Source organism: Ascaphus truei, chromosome 12, assembly GCF_040206685.1.
Source record: "Ascaphus truei isolate aAscTru1 chromosome 12, aAscTru1.hap1, whole genome shotgun sequence".
Lineage (NCBI taxonomy): Eukaryota > Metazoa > Chordata > Amphibia > Anura > Ascaphidae > Ascaphus > Ascaphus truei.
This window is the reverse complement of record NC_134494.1, coordinates 19774233-19789088: the sequence shown is the minus strand read 5'-3', so window position 1 is coordinate 19789088 and position 14856 is coordinate 19774233. Positions and strand designations below refer to the sequence as shown.

The window sequence follows — 14856 nt, the reverse complement described above, 5'->3', positions numbered from 1 at the left end:
GCCATTGAAGTCGATGGCAGTAAACACTGGATTGCTGTGTAAAACCCCAAATTGGTACGTTGGGGAATCCGGCATTAAAGTAATAAGTCTCTAGTTTATAGAACATGCAGAGTATGCTGTAGGAATTATAGATACGGTCTTACAAAGTTAAACAGCTTCATGTGGGGTCTACAGCTTACACAAAGAAACATCAAAAGGTATTTTTATTTGTTTATTCCAGCTTTAAAATGTAATTACAACATGGAGTACAATGAATGTGGGAGCGCATGTCCAAACACCTGCTCCAACTCTGAGCGCTCACTGGTCTGTGAGAACCATTGCATTGATGGGTGCTTCTGTCCTGCAGGTAACGTTTTCTCTGACACTAAAACAACTGATTGCAGATGATTATAAACAGGTTACATTTTTGGTTTCAAAAGCTCATGTAAAATTGCAAATACTTCACATGTTTCTGAGGTTCAAATAAAAAACATCAAATGATGTGAATAGTTAAGCGATATACATTATAATTTTCCTTTAAACATTTGTGTGACATTATCTACGTTCTTTTATGTTGCAGGAACCGTATTTGATGACATCAACAACTCTGGCTGTGTCCCCAAGCATCAGTGCTCTTGTACATACAATGGAGAAGTCTATAAGGCAGGCAAGGGATATTCTGCCCAATGCCAATCATGGTAAACTGTCTTTGCCTTTTTATTTGAGTAGTCTGAACCCATCCCTAGAAATAGTAGAAGTAATTTTGTCGCCTACATCCGGCCTTCCCAAGCTTTTAGATAGTATTATTTCATTTCTTTTGTGACTTACCAATGGCGCCTTTTGGAATTGGCTCTATTCTATTGGTAGAATGAGTGCCGATGCTTTGGCATAGAACAATGTAGACCAACTGCATCCCATTGCGTAGGAAAGACAGCATGGCAATTCAACAATCGTTGAGGGCTTCCTATTAATTTCATACCTAACCACACTTGGCATTGCTTATACGTTATGTGGAACCACAATTTGAGGGATTTCTAGATCCTATTCTCCCACAACAACATTACAGTATATTTCCCTTTTTATAAGAAAATAAATAACTATGAAGCAATGTCAGTAAATTCCTGCCATAATACTAATATTTATCTCTAGCACCTGTTCTGGAGGGAAATGGATCTGTGTTGAAAAAGCTTGCATGGGGACCTGTGCCATCGAGGGAGGATCTCATATCACCTCCTTTGATGCTACTCGTTACACCTTCCATGGAGACTGCAGCTATGTGCTCTCAAAGGTAAGCAGATGATAATATTTTGATGTTCTAAGAGATCAAGACTATAAACTGTCCAACGATAAGACAAGCAGACTAAATTCTTAATTTTTTTTTGTACTGGTGGTGCAGGGCATTTTCTGACCCTTTATATGTTGGACAACTTATATTCTTTAAGGACAAGCATGTCACTTCTTAGACTTGATGGCCATTCATTTTGTTTCATTCCTTTTATTCAGACCTGTGACGGAAACAAATTCAGCGTTCTGGGAGAACTGCGCCAATGCGGCTTGACAAACACTGAGACATGTTTAAAGAGTATCACCCTCAATTTGAATGATGGAAAGGATGTAAGTGCACCAGGAAGCAGAGTGAGATCTATAATGCTTTAGCTACAAGTAAACTAACAATAACGGTCACTCAATCCTTTTGTTTGGCACAGTTTTTATTCCTCTACCTTACACCATTATTTTACTCTATCTCACCAGCTTATCTACATTAAATCTGGTGGCAGTATCTTTGTGAACTCAATCTACACCCAGCTGCCAGTCTCATCGGGTAAGTTGGGCCTGTTCTATGTGGAAGCCAGACACTGTATGGCCACTGTAGTCAGCTCCTCTCCGAAGACAGGATTTCTTTTGCACATATCTTAATGGATCTCAGATGCTGTTCTCTAATCATTGGATCCAATATTTAAAAGACTTGGCCTCTTAGCTGTAACAATGGTGGTTCCAGGGTAATACACCAAGTAAGATAAATTGTAGCTTAGCACAATGCTGCTCGTCCTAACAATTTTTTGTTGTCCACAGCCAGTGTCACCATCTTCAAGCCTTCAACATTCTTCATCATTGTGCAGACTAAAATCGGCATTCAGCTTCAGATCCAGCTGGTTCCTACTATGCAGATCTATATTACTGTGGATCCATCTTTCAAGAATCACGTCTGCGGTACGGATCTTTACTTTCACTGTCATGTTTTAATCCATAACATATGTTTTTTGATGCAACTGAATGAATTAAAAAAAATAACCCGAGACATGCCAAGCATATTGCGAGGTTGAAAATTTGTATTGACAATGCATTGACTTCATGCTCTGTTTCTCTGTAGGTAAATTAATTTCACCTCTATGTGCTCCTCCATTCACAGGTCTCTGTGGCAATTTCAACAACATTCAAGCTGATGACTTTAGAGTTCTTAGTGGGGTGATTGAAGGGACTGGCTCATCCTTTGCCAACACCTGGAAGACCCAGGCTGACTGTCCAAATGTCAAAAACAGCTTTGAGAATCCATGCTCACTCAGTATTGAAAATGGTAGGTCAGCCTTCAAATTCAAACATGCGATAAATACATTTCAAACACGTGGAAAGAGGCTAAGGGTGGAAGGGATAGATTGCAAAAAACATTTACGTGGTGAAATTAAGCATATAACAAGTTATACAGTAGTTTGATCAATTGTTTCTTTTTTGGGGGAACATATGAATTAATTTACTATCTTTACACATAAAACGTGTATGATTTTTCTCTGTCCCCCTATCACAGATCATGGGTAGACTTTGTATTTTATTCACATTATTATTATTCCTTCTCAGATATCGATGATGTTTTTTTTTGTTTTATAATAAATGTAGACCGCCCAGGTAAATGTTGTACTAACTCCAACATGCCTTGTCTACAGAGCAATACGCCACACACTGGTGCGCAATGGTATCTGACACGAAAGGACCCTTCGCTGAGTGTCATCAGAAAGTGAATCCTGCTGTCTACCAGAAGGTAAGATATGCCTCTCTATACCTCTTTATTAAAAACCTGATTCGGCTTTTGAAAGAATGTTTGCTGACGAGAGGTAAAAGGAAGATGGACAACAAGATTTTTCTCAATAATCCTATTGACCGGTTGTATCAGTGACGAGAAAGGAAAATGTGTCACGTTATATTTTCTGTTGGTGATGAATATATACATTGCCAGTGGATATGTGTGTGTTATATCATACAACAAGCGTTCAGGTTGGGGCGTTAACAAAAACAGCAGATGGCAAGGTTTTAATGACAGTGTTATAACATCGTCAGTTCTCAGGTGCTGCATGTACAGATCTCTAATAAAGTCTGTGTCTTTGTATCTCTCCAGAACTGTATGTTTGATACTTGCAACTGTGCTAAAAGTGAGGAGTGCATGTGTGCAGCGCTCTCGTCCTACGTCCATGCCTGCTCTAAGGCAGGAGTCATGCTAAAGGGATGGAGAACGAATGTCTGCAGTAAGTTTCTGAGATATTATTGTTCTACTTACGGAGAGCAGATTTTCAGAACAATTGACTAATTAAACCTCTTTTGTTGGGTAGAGATCATGTAATATTGTTATAGTCTAGTAGGGATCTCATCTTCTTATCTCTGCAAATGCTGCCCTGTTCTTTCTAGAAAGTAGATTGAACATTAGCCTCTGTGTCTCTAGAACAAAATACATGTAAGCTTAGCCATATCACCACACACTGAATATATTGTGCGTCAAGTAATGTAGAAACAATTTGACAAGAACGTTGAGTTCCTCTTGAAGAGCTTCTAATCTAAGAATTATCTGGAGGAGTAGGAGACAGTAAACAATGTGCATGTGTCTTGGGAAATAATCTAGCACATAGTCTAAACCCGTCTCTATGTTTAAACCCTAGAATCATACACCACAACCTGCCCAAAGTCCCTATCGTACAGCTACGTCGTCAGCACCTGCCAGCCCACCTGCCGCTCCCTCAGTGAGCCTGACATCACTTGTGACATATCCTTTGTCCCCATTGATGGCTGCATCTGTCAGAATGGAACTTACCTTGATGACAGCGGAAAGTGTGTTCTTCCTTCTTCCTGTCCTTGTTTCTATAAGGGAACAGCGGTACCACCAGGAGAAGTAATCCACGAGAATAAGGCCATATGGTAAGCAAGTTTGTCTATGGAACTGTTCCACATTTCATGTACATTACAGTGAAATAAAACCTTCTGTACAGTATATTTCTATGTTATGGTTATACAGTATATAGTTTATGAGGCTAGAGTTACTGTGACTGTATTAGTCCTGAACTCCACTATTCCCGTCAATGCCTTTTATGGAACCACTATGAGAATTCTTCATAGTAGTTGTTGCAATTAACTTTTTAAGATTAAAAAAAGTCTCTCTTTCAGATGATATATTTTATTGTACCAATGTTTATTGTAATTCTGTATTATATTACAGCACCTGCACGCTGGGAAAACTGGACTGCATTGGAAAGCAACCTCAATCGAAAGGTAAAAGGATCCCTTCTTTACTTGCACCTTCTCCAAAAACAACTCTCTACATCTATACTGGCACACCCCGGTTTAAGGACACTCACTTTAATTACACTCGCGAGTAAGAACATATCGTCCAATAGGCAAATGGCAGCTTGCGCATGCTCCTGTCAGCACGTCCTCAACAGCAATACCGGCTCCCTACCTGTACCGAAGCTGTGCGCAAGCGGGGAGACTAAAGAGCCTGTTACAAATGCGTTATTTACATCAGTTATACATGTATATGAGGATTGCAGTACAGTGCATGCATCGTTAAGTGGAAAAAAGGTAGTGCTTCACTTTAAGTATATTTTCACTTTACATTCATGCTCCGGTCCCATTCCGTACGTTAATTTGGGTTATGCCTGTATCTAACAAATAAAAAAAAGCAAAACAATTATCTTCAGCATGGTGGGCAATTATTCTGTCTGGTGGGCCACTTTGCAAGCTTGGTAAGCTTCGCGGGCCACACACTTTATTTAGGTCCTCTTCAGATCCCTTCTTCACCAGTTTCTTCCCCACATGCTCCCCTCCTCTCCAACTTCTCCCCATATGCTTCCCTCCTCACCAGCTTCTCCCCCCACATTCACCTCCTCAATAGCTTCTCCCCCACATACTTTTCTTCTCACCTGCACCTCCCCTACATACCCCCTCTTTATTTCGCTTACTCCCTTCACTGTTTCTTACCCCCTTCACTCCTCCCCTTCCTTTCTCTCACTCACTATCCTCCACTCTTCTTTCCCTCACTGTCCCCCCCTTCTCTTACTCTCCCACCTTCTCTCTCACTCTACCCCTCTCCGTTCTCTCACTACCAACAGTTTCTGCTGGTGTTCAGCAGAGAAGAAATAGTAGCAGAAAATCGCTAGTGAAAAGCGAGTAATAAACAATTTGTACTTTTAATGAGGCATGTTCATGTGCCGATATCAAGGCTCTTTCTTCAATAGTGCAAAACTGAGCAAATCCTTCAACAGTGATCTACTGCAAATTCTCACATGGGTTTACAATTGGTAACTCGTCATGAATGAATATTCAACTAAGCGTTTTATTCCAGTAAACACCTTAGTTCTTCTATCCTCTAGTGTGTGATGCCCCCATGATCTACTTTGACTGCACCAACAAAAACGCCGGCACAAAGGGATCAGAGTGCCAGAAGAGCTGCCAGACCCTTGACATGCACTGTGTAAGTTACCCTAAAGATGTGCAGAACCTCTTTATATGTTAAGAGAACCCATTTTTAACTTAAACAAACCCAAATGATTAGCTTATGCCCCCTTTAGTTGCTGACTTATTACCCATTTGACAAGTAGCTTACAACTGTTAAAAAAAGGTAGCAACTACCCCCTCCCACCCTGATAAACCTGCTATAGCCAGGAGTGCACAAACAATTGTTTGATAAGGGGGTGCTTTACAATACTTACACAATCAGTAACATACCTACATTACTATAATGTAAAATGTATTTTGAGTTCTGTGAATTGATGTTTTCTTCACACTACATGTGTTTCCTTGATTTTTGAAAGAAAACATTGTTTCTTGATGTGCCCAACAGTACAGTGCCCAATGTGTGTCCGGCTGCCTGTGCCCCAATGGACTGGTGGCTGATGGGAATGGAAGCTGCGTGCGTGAGGAACAGTGCCCATGCATACACAACAATGAAGTCTACAAACCAGGCTCTGAGATCCGAGTCCAATGCAACACCTGGTGAGAACTAGAAGGCATCACCCCAAACATCATTATTATTTGTTTTTATTTATAGAATAGGTCAGATAGTAATAGAATCCTTTGGCAAAAAAAGTGAAATATTACAGCGGAAAAAAAGCACTGTAAGACAGGATTGCAGTATTTATCTTTTTCATGCACAAGAACCATTTTCTTTCCCTCCAGTACCTGCAAAAACAGAATGTGGAAATGCACCAGTAACACGTGTCTGGGCACCTGTTCTGTATATGGAGATGGACACTACCTCACCTTTGACAGCAAGAGATTCAACTTCAATGGAGACTGTGAATATACCTTGGCTCAAGTAAATGCCGCTCGTTCTTTTCCCTTCAAGTGTAGATTACTTATATTGTATTTGATTTCTTAATAGTTTTAAAAAAAAACTGGTTTACATATCATTGTAAATACTAGTGTGAAATCCAGTCATTAATGTGTAACAGAGAAAGCCTGTAATATTCTACTCTACCATAACGCCTTTGAGCTACTTTTCTCATCCTGGTGTACGGGTATCTGTATGGACATCTCTGAACCTTGACCTGTGTTCTTCTAATCCCAGGACTTCTGCAAAGGTGACGCCAAAGGCACTTTCCGAGTCATCACCGAGAACATCCCATGTGGTACCACAGGGACCACCTGTTCCAAATCAATTAAGATCTTTCTGGGAGTAAGTATTATCTGTGAACATAACCCTTTAGACAGAGTGGCCTTTTTTTTTAACATATGATATACATTTTACAATTTTTTTTTTAATATTACTTTGATTACCAAGCTTCCTTTATAACTTAAAGGTGAAATGTTGTTTCTTATAAGGCTTCTCAAATCACATTTTATTTTTTTTCCAGAACAATGAGCTGATACTTGGGGAGGATAAATTTGAGGTGGTAAAAAGGGATGTTGGAGAATATATACCATACAAGGTGCATCAAATGGGCATCTACATGGTAATTGAAGCATTGAATGGACTGGTTGTGGTGTGGGACAAGAAGACAAGTATCTTTATCAAGCTGGAGCCAAGTTTCCAGGTAAGGCTCAGTGAAACCAAGATAGTGATGCAGGGATGGAATAGTGATTACATAATGAGAATTATAGCATATTGCATCTGCACTTTCTCAGGTAATTGGTGAACAAACAATATTTCAGAGATTTCTAAGTGTTCACAAAGCAAATTTGAAGACATTTGCCTATTTTAGCTTTTTTCTTCACTATAAACATTACTGTACAATTTTATGATACAGATGTGGCTCAGTGAGTAAAGACACTGACTGACACTGATATTGTTGCAGGGGAACCTGGTTCAATTCCTGGTGTCGTCACCTTGGGCAAGTCATTTTATCTCCCTGTGCCCCCCCCAAAAAAAATAGAGCAGTGCTTCCCAACACACTTTTCTCTATGTTGATGCATAGACCCCCAAAGAGAGAAATAGCTATTTCCAGAAAAATAATAAAAACAAATAGCGCTCTTTTGGCTAAAATGAACTATCTGACCTGTCAATATCAGTTTCCTAGTACGAGGAATACTTCTGTGCTGGTAGATTTAATATTTTGCCTTTTTTCCCCTTGTAGGGTAAAATCTGTGGGCTCTGTGGTAACTACGATGGAAATGCTGTCAATGATTTTACCACCAGAAGTCACTCTGTGGTCAGTGATGTGATTGAATTTGGTAACAGCTGGAAACTCTCCCCAAGCTGCCCAGATGCTGCGACTGTCCGGGATCCCTGTTCTACCAACCCATACAGGAAGGCATGGGCACAGAGACAGTGCAGCATCATCACTAGTGATGCATTCTCTACTTGTCATCCTCTGGTATGTAATTTACACCATGTAAATGGGGACACATACAGAACTGGAAGCATAGATATGTAACTACAGGTAGTCCTCGTTATCCAACGTTTCACTTTACAATGAATGGCATATCCAACGCTTTGCAATGCAACCCTATGGGCCGTTTTTCGACGCCTGAATGCGTTATCCAATGCTCACCGCCACTGATTAACATGGGACTCACTTTACAATGGTTTCACTATCCAACGCTAATTCCAGAACGGATTCTGTTGGATAACCGAGGACTGCCTGTACTAAATACCCTATGGATGGTTTCAATATGTCCCCATTGTACTAACTCACTGTACTGGCTTCTCTTGAATTATCCTTACATTTTGCCTGACTACAGATGTAGCTGATGTGATTGCACATGTTATAACATGATTATCCATTACCCCTGCCATGAATTTATCCCGTTACTGCAACATAACGAGTGCAATAAAGTCTGGTACATCTGTACCTATTTTGTTATTCACAACATCACCACATCCTGCAGCATCTGTCTATTAATGTGTGTCCCCCTTACATTTCTTTATACAATCAAGATACGTTTTGATCGTCTACTTTTTATACTAACACTTTTCCTCTAACTTCCAACATTCTTTCCTGTCGTTCCCAGAATTTCTCCCTATAGTTAAATTCAAACCTCTTTTCTCAATTTATTTCCTTCATTTATTTTCTTGTATCTGACAATTTTCTGTTCTCATTCTTATCACATTTTTTGTTTGTTTATCTGTGTGGGCTTTTCTTTGTGCTGAGCACCTGTTATCTACATCTTTAGTTCTTTAGTATTGTGTATTAACTATATCAGATCCCAAATGCGCACAGTTGAATCTACAGTGCGCAAATGATGTTTACCATGTGGCATATTTAACAACTACTGTATTGGAATCAAACCCCATGTTTCTCCACTCGCAGGTAGACCCAGTTAAATATTATGATGCTTGTGTTAATGATGCCTGCTCCTGTGACACTGGTGGAGACTGCGAGTGCTTCTGTACCGCAGTAGCCTCATACGCCAAGATCTGTAGTGAAGCCGGAGTCTGTGTTAGTTGGAGAACTCCAACCATGTGCCGTGAGTATGAATTACTGGGGGGGAAAAAGCATGTGAAGCTCTAGAGACCTCAGTCAATGAAAAGGCCGGCAGTAGACTTAAGTAGTATCATTCGCTGTGTTCAGTTCTACCTCAGGACAGAAATATTTTATACTGTCTACAGTATGTGTTACCTTGACTGATGTTCATCCCAAATACGTTGTAATCTTTGATTTCCTTGTTTTTGGAGTCTTTCCTCTAATCTATTTTATGGAAGAGCACTCTTGCATTTTCTTTTATGTAACCTTTTATATAATTTTTATGTATAAATGATATTTTAATGTGATTTATAATGCACGCAGTAAAACACACAAATATTATGTTCAATGGGATGTATATACACAGATGAGGTAGAAAAAATACATTTATTAAATTCAAATTGGGTGAGATATTTATCCTGTAGGTATAGGTCTGTAGGTCCAGAGGAAGGCAAACAAAACATTTCCAATTGTGTCATAGAAAAGTCTAATTACCGCCATATTCACTGGGACCTATTTATTTATAAATGGTTAGTGATCTTCATCTCATTTGCATATAGGTAAATTGGGTTAACTCAACATTATACTGTATAGCATTAGCAATACAAATAAGTGACAATTCATAGAAATCTATGGTTATGTATAGTAAAATTACTTTTTATGAAACCCTATGGCAGAAAATTATTTAACCGCCTTGCTGCTGGAGGCTACCAATGCATTACAAAGTGTGTGTAATATATATATATATGTATATATGTATATATATATATATATATATATATATATATATATATATATATATGAACAAAAGAAAAAGAAGCGCCAGCTCCATAGCATAATACTGTTGTAAAAAACACAAATTTATTAACATTACAGAGAGGCCGCCATGACATGCACTCACTTCAATTCTTAAAAAACATTCATTTGAGACAATCTGTAAGCCTCCAGGAACTGTGTGGAGGGGAAGATGCAGCCAGGGTATAATCAGAGCAATGATGCTATGCTGAAGATGTATAAGGCAGATACTTATCAGTATAAGATGTCATCAGGAGTAGAGAGGGGAGGGATGATGTTGTCCACTTCAGTGGTGGTGTATCTGGTATCCAAAGAGCTGGCACTCGTGGCCTCGTGGCGCTTAAATGGACCCTTTAGTATCACAACAGGAATGTCCACACTAAACAGTATAGTGGCGTCGCCCAAGCAATGCAGTTAAAACTGCTACTCTCCTCTCACTCTGTATCCGTATATACATGTGTGTAATATATATACATATATATATATATATATATATATATATATATATATATATATATATATTCTATGTAGGTAGGCAGAGAGACACCACTACTATCTGATCTATTTCAGACCTCTCCAGAATATTAGTCATTCATCTCCAGTTTTGTCAACAATTCTCCCTCAATTATTATTTTTCTGTAAATAGTTTTGTAAATGGCATACAGTAAATACTTGTATAGGATGTGAAAAAGCTCCAAATGTACATAATAGGACATCACATTTTCCCCATAATAGAAAACCAAAAGCAAAGAACCTTAGGCACAGCCAGAACCAAAAATGGCAAAACCAATGGGTCATGAGAAAGGTCCCATTGGGTACCGAAACATTGAGTCAATAGAGTTCACTTTTTTTCATATAGAAGTGCACCCTACCTTTACCCTTATTTTGTATTTTGTTTTGTACATGCCCTGTTCTGATTTTATATATACAGTATATAGAGCTCAACCCCGTTATAGTGCCATCCGCTACAATGCGGTCTCAGCGGGGCTCTGTGTTTTGTTTACGCGATCCCGGTTCTAACGCGGTCTCATTATGTGGACCCCGAGTACCGTGTTATATCGGGGTTCAGCTGTGTGTGTATATATATATATATATATATATATATAGTCAAATAAGGCAGTTGGCACTCCAATAGGTGCTGGTAAGCCACAGGTGCACGTCCCATATAGAGAATGTAGTTATACGTTACCGTTCCAAGGATTGGTAAACAAGAGACAGCACACAATGTTGAAAATCAAAGTGTATTAGTGAAAGCAAAAATACATCCAGAAACCCAACGTTTCGGTCCTACAGAATGGGACCTTCCTCAGGGGGATACAAAAAAAAAAAACTTTGCTATATATATATATATATACTCATATTCTTGAAAGATTTAATAATGCAATCATAATATTCTTATCTTATGTTGCGCTGTCAGTGTACACCGTACTTCTCTGTAGAGTGACTTGTCCAAGGTCACAAGTAGAGGTGACACTGGTTTTCAAACCAGGTTCCCCAATTTCAAAGTGAGTGACGTTACCACTGAGCTACTCCTTGTAATGCTATGAGGAAACCATATTTGAATGTTCTCTGTTATATGTTCTTTAACACTTTTAATATTCAGTTTAATCTCCTTCTCAAAACAGCTGTGTTCTGTGATTTCTACAACCGTCAAGGACAGTGCGAGTGGCACTACAAAGCATGTGGTGCTCCATGCATGAAGACCTGCAAGAACCCCAGTGGAACATGCTACCACAATCTTCCAGGCTTAGAAGGTAATAAATGCGATCCACTGTAAATACATCTATTACCAAGGACGAGACCTTAGCCACTGACCATGCTGTGCAAGCATTACTGTTGAATTCTAATGTATGTATAGATTAATACATGGGCATATGGAGAAGAGGTTTGTGAGGATTTACCATTTCTGTACACTCTCTTACATCTACGAACAATTGTATTGTTGGCCAAAAGGCATTACGACATAAGATGAATATTCATTAAATCCCTTAAAAGAACATCCTATAAAAAGGCTTGGGAGAACTCTTTTGACAGTAGCTTTCTTATGGTCCTTATTCTTAATCTGATCTATATAAGAATGGAAATCAGTAGTACTGTAGTTGTCCTTCTACCATCTCATTTTCACGGCCATTCATAATCAGAGAACAAATACTTTGCATGTGTGCTTTAATTCAAATGGTTGGTGGTACTACAAACATAACTTGTACAACTCTATGCCTTCTGTATGCAGGTTGCTACCCTAACTGCCCAGTGAACAGACCTTTCCTTGATGAAGACACAATGCAGTGTGTGTCAGCTTGCAACTGTTATGATGGATCCGGCAAAATGTACTTGCCTGGACAGGAGATGCCTAATGAAGAGACTACTTCTTGTAGGACGTGGTAAGAAAAGATTCTGCAGGGCATCATGATAACGATGCAGATACATACTTGACCTCCTACAACACATTAAGCAAAAGCCAGTAATTAAACCCATGGCCCATCAAATTTCACAACTCTTATGAAGGTTTCCTTATAACACTAGAAGCACAAAGTAGAAAATGTTTTCTTTCTATTTCATTATAATGGTACCTAAGATTAAGGGGAACTTTAACTAACCTGACTGAAATGTCTTTGTAATAAGTGGTGAAATTCCTTTCTTCTTGTTTTTCAAATACTGTAGATCCCTTTTTCTGGATTGAAAAAAAAAAATGAGTCCCTATCCCTCTTTATTCATAATCATCTAGCTACGATCTTGTTTTTCGTAAGACCTGTAATGTTAGCAACGTACAGATAGCATAATCTTTTCGAACATTGTGATACATTCGTGACATGAGCTCTGACAATGTCTCACTTGGAGCACGGATGGTAACCTCTGGAATTGTATTTCCTTATTTAAGTTTTACTTCTTCCATTGGTGAACATGTTGATGTTTCAGATCTACAAATATAAATTTAAAATGATTTATATCCATACACGTTATTTTTTTGATTTTTTTTAGCACTTGCACCAAAGAGGGCATGACATGCAAAACCCTTACAGGTAAGAGATCACAACAGTTCTGGATATGATACTATACTTCTTTTCAAACTCTATACATAGATGTGTGGATGATTCCTAGTATACTGTACATTGGTGTACATATTTCTTTGCTGTTCTCAAAGTGCAATAAGTAATTGAATAGAACCCATACAAATGCCTGTGAGGGTTACTCAATTAGGTGGTGATAATCATAAGGGTCATGATGGTCAACCTTGCACAGTGCTTTAGCACGACTTTTCCTTATTAGTACACCAAGTTTGCAAACATCCAAAAAATCCATTCAGGGAACCAGAAAACTCACTGTGGCTTTGTGTGTTCTCTACCATTCGTGAATTTCCCATTCACGAGTCTCCAAGGAATTCACTTACTCATCACTATCTATCTTAAACCCCATTTCCCTAATTATATTCTGAGTTTAGTAGGTGTTCGTTTTAATACATTCATTCAAGAAGATGCTCTGGGGAGTAGTGTCCCTCCTTACATGTGAACGTCATGTAATGTATGACTTACTCAGATCTTATACCTTCTATTGTGTACGATACATGTGAATGATAACATGGGTCTCAGGGTTTATTCCTTTATTTCGGAAATTTGACAAGGAAACAAATTGAAAATCCACATGGACTGCAGGGCAGTTAGAAAGCAGCAATGTTCTGCCAACTCACTGCTTTGCTTTTCTGGCTATGTTTTCCAACTGGAAGTTTAATTGTACTGAGATTAGAACATTGACTATTAGAGTGTCCATTAACTAATTGAATGTTCTGCATGAGTACTACAGAGGTAGCAGAAGTTCTGATGCCCATTATTGCACGATAATGCGTTATCATGCTGTTATTTTATACGCTCGGGTTATCTTTTAACTTGAGCCACTTTATCTCCCATAAATGTTGGAATGATGTGAGTTGCAGTGTAGACAGTTGTCTTTAAATCAGTAGCCAGTTTGACGGAAGTCTATAAGAGATACAGATGTACTGTAGTAGCCTTTATTACTCTCGCTATCGCGATAATGAGTTACTGCCGACACAAGTCGCTGAGCGTTATTGTGCGATTTGCAATTCAATTCAATGTAGCTGTGTGTTGCAAAACCGTGTAATTTTGAGAACTAATCCTGCTATAGCAAAAGCAGTAACGACTGGAACATCTGTAGACCACAAACAAGGGTGACAGTTAGAGCCTTAACAAATGTTATTCTGAATGTATGCCTCAGCACTATAGATAATGGGAAATGTTTATGTGGGTCAAGAGGAAGCCACTATTGTCAGGGGTTATATCACCACCATCTTAGTTTCCATCTCTTAAGCTACAGTACGTATATAAAAAAAGCAGCTGGTAATTAGTATATTGGTCACTAACATCTCCATTCTTCTGCAGACTGTTGCCTTTATAACAAGAAGATGTATAAGAACAGGGAAACAATTTATACTACCACTGATGGTATTGGAGGCTGTATCAAAGCATACTGCAATTATGCACACATTGCGAGAATAATCACGGATTGTTCAACAAAAAGTCCTACGACAATTCCTTCCACAACATTCAGCTTCTTTACCAGCCCGCCTGTTACAGTGCCCATAACTTCCCCCATCAGCACTCAAACCAGTGCAACAGTCACATCAGGTACAGTAAATATCTGCTTTTCCCTAAAACGTGTTATAAAAGATATAGAAATATCAATTAGATGAGGCGCATTCTTCTGCAAAAACTGCAAATGTCATTTATATACGAGAGTGCAAAAAGACAGACTGCAATGAAAAAGAGAATCACCTTTTCAGTGTCTCTGAAATAGCATAGAGAATTGATCCTGGAGAAGTATAGATTTGGGAGTTCTCATCATACTTATTGAGAGACCGAGAAAGAGAGAGGGATACTGTATATAACTGTTTAATGAACACACCGAGATG

The 14856-nt window shown here is 38.8% G+C and overlaps 1 protein-coding gene across 1 annotated transcript in view; it reads left to right on the top strand.

Moving 5' to 3' along the window:
- Positions 1–14856, top strand: part of LOC142463851 (uncharacterized) — a 36509-nt gene that overhangs the window by 5998 nt on the left and 15655 nt on the right. The window contains exons 11-32 of the mRNA XM_075566664.1: positions 221–346; positions 560–677; positions 1129–1267; positions 1483–1593; positions 1732–1801; positions 2053–2190; positions 2390–2554; positions 2919–3013; positions 3368–3494; positions 3903–4158; positions 4457–4509; positions 5610–5710; positions 6080–6231; positions 6415–6553; positions 6806–6913; positions 7092–7271; positions 7812–8051; positions 8988–9144; positions 11561–11689; positions 12166–12316; positions 12915–12955; positions 14327–14572. Of these exons, the coding sequence (XP_075422779.1) occupies positions 221–346; positions 560–677; positions 1129–1267; positions 1483–1593; positions 1732–1801; positions 2053–2190; positions 2390–2554; positions 2919–3013; positions 3368–3494; positions 3903–4158; positions 4457–4509; positions 5610–5710; positions 6080–6231; positions 6415–6553; positions 6806–6913; positions 7092–7271; positions 7812–8051; positions 8988–9144; positions 11561–11689; positions 12166–12316; positions 12915–12955; positions 14327–14572 (3042 nt within the window). The remainder of the gene's footprint in view (positions 1–220; positions 347–559; positions 678–1128; positions 1268–1482; positions 1594–1731; positions 1802–2052; positions 2191–2389; positions 2555–2918; positions 3014–3367; positions 3495–3902; positions 4159–4456; positions 4510–5609; positions 5711–6079; positions 6232–6414; positions 6554–6805; positions 6914–7091; positions 7272–7811; positions 8052–8987; positions 9145–11560; positions 11690–12165; positions 12317–12914; positions 12956–14326; positions 14573–14856) is intronic.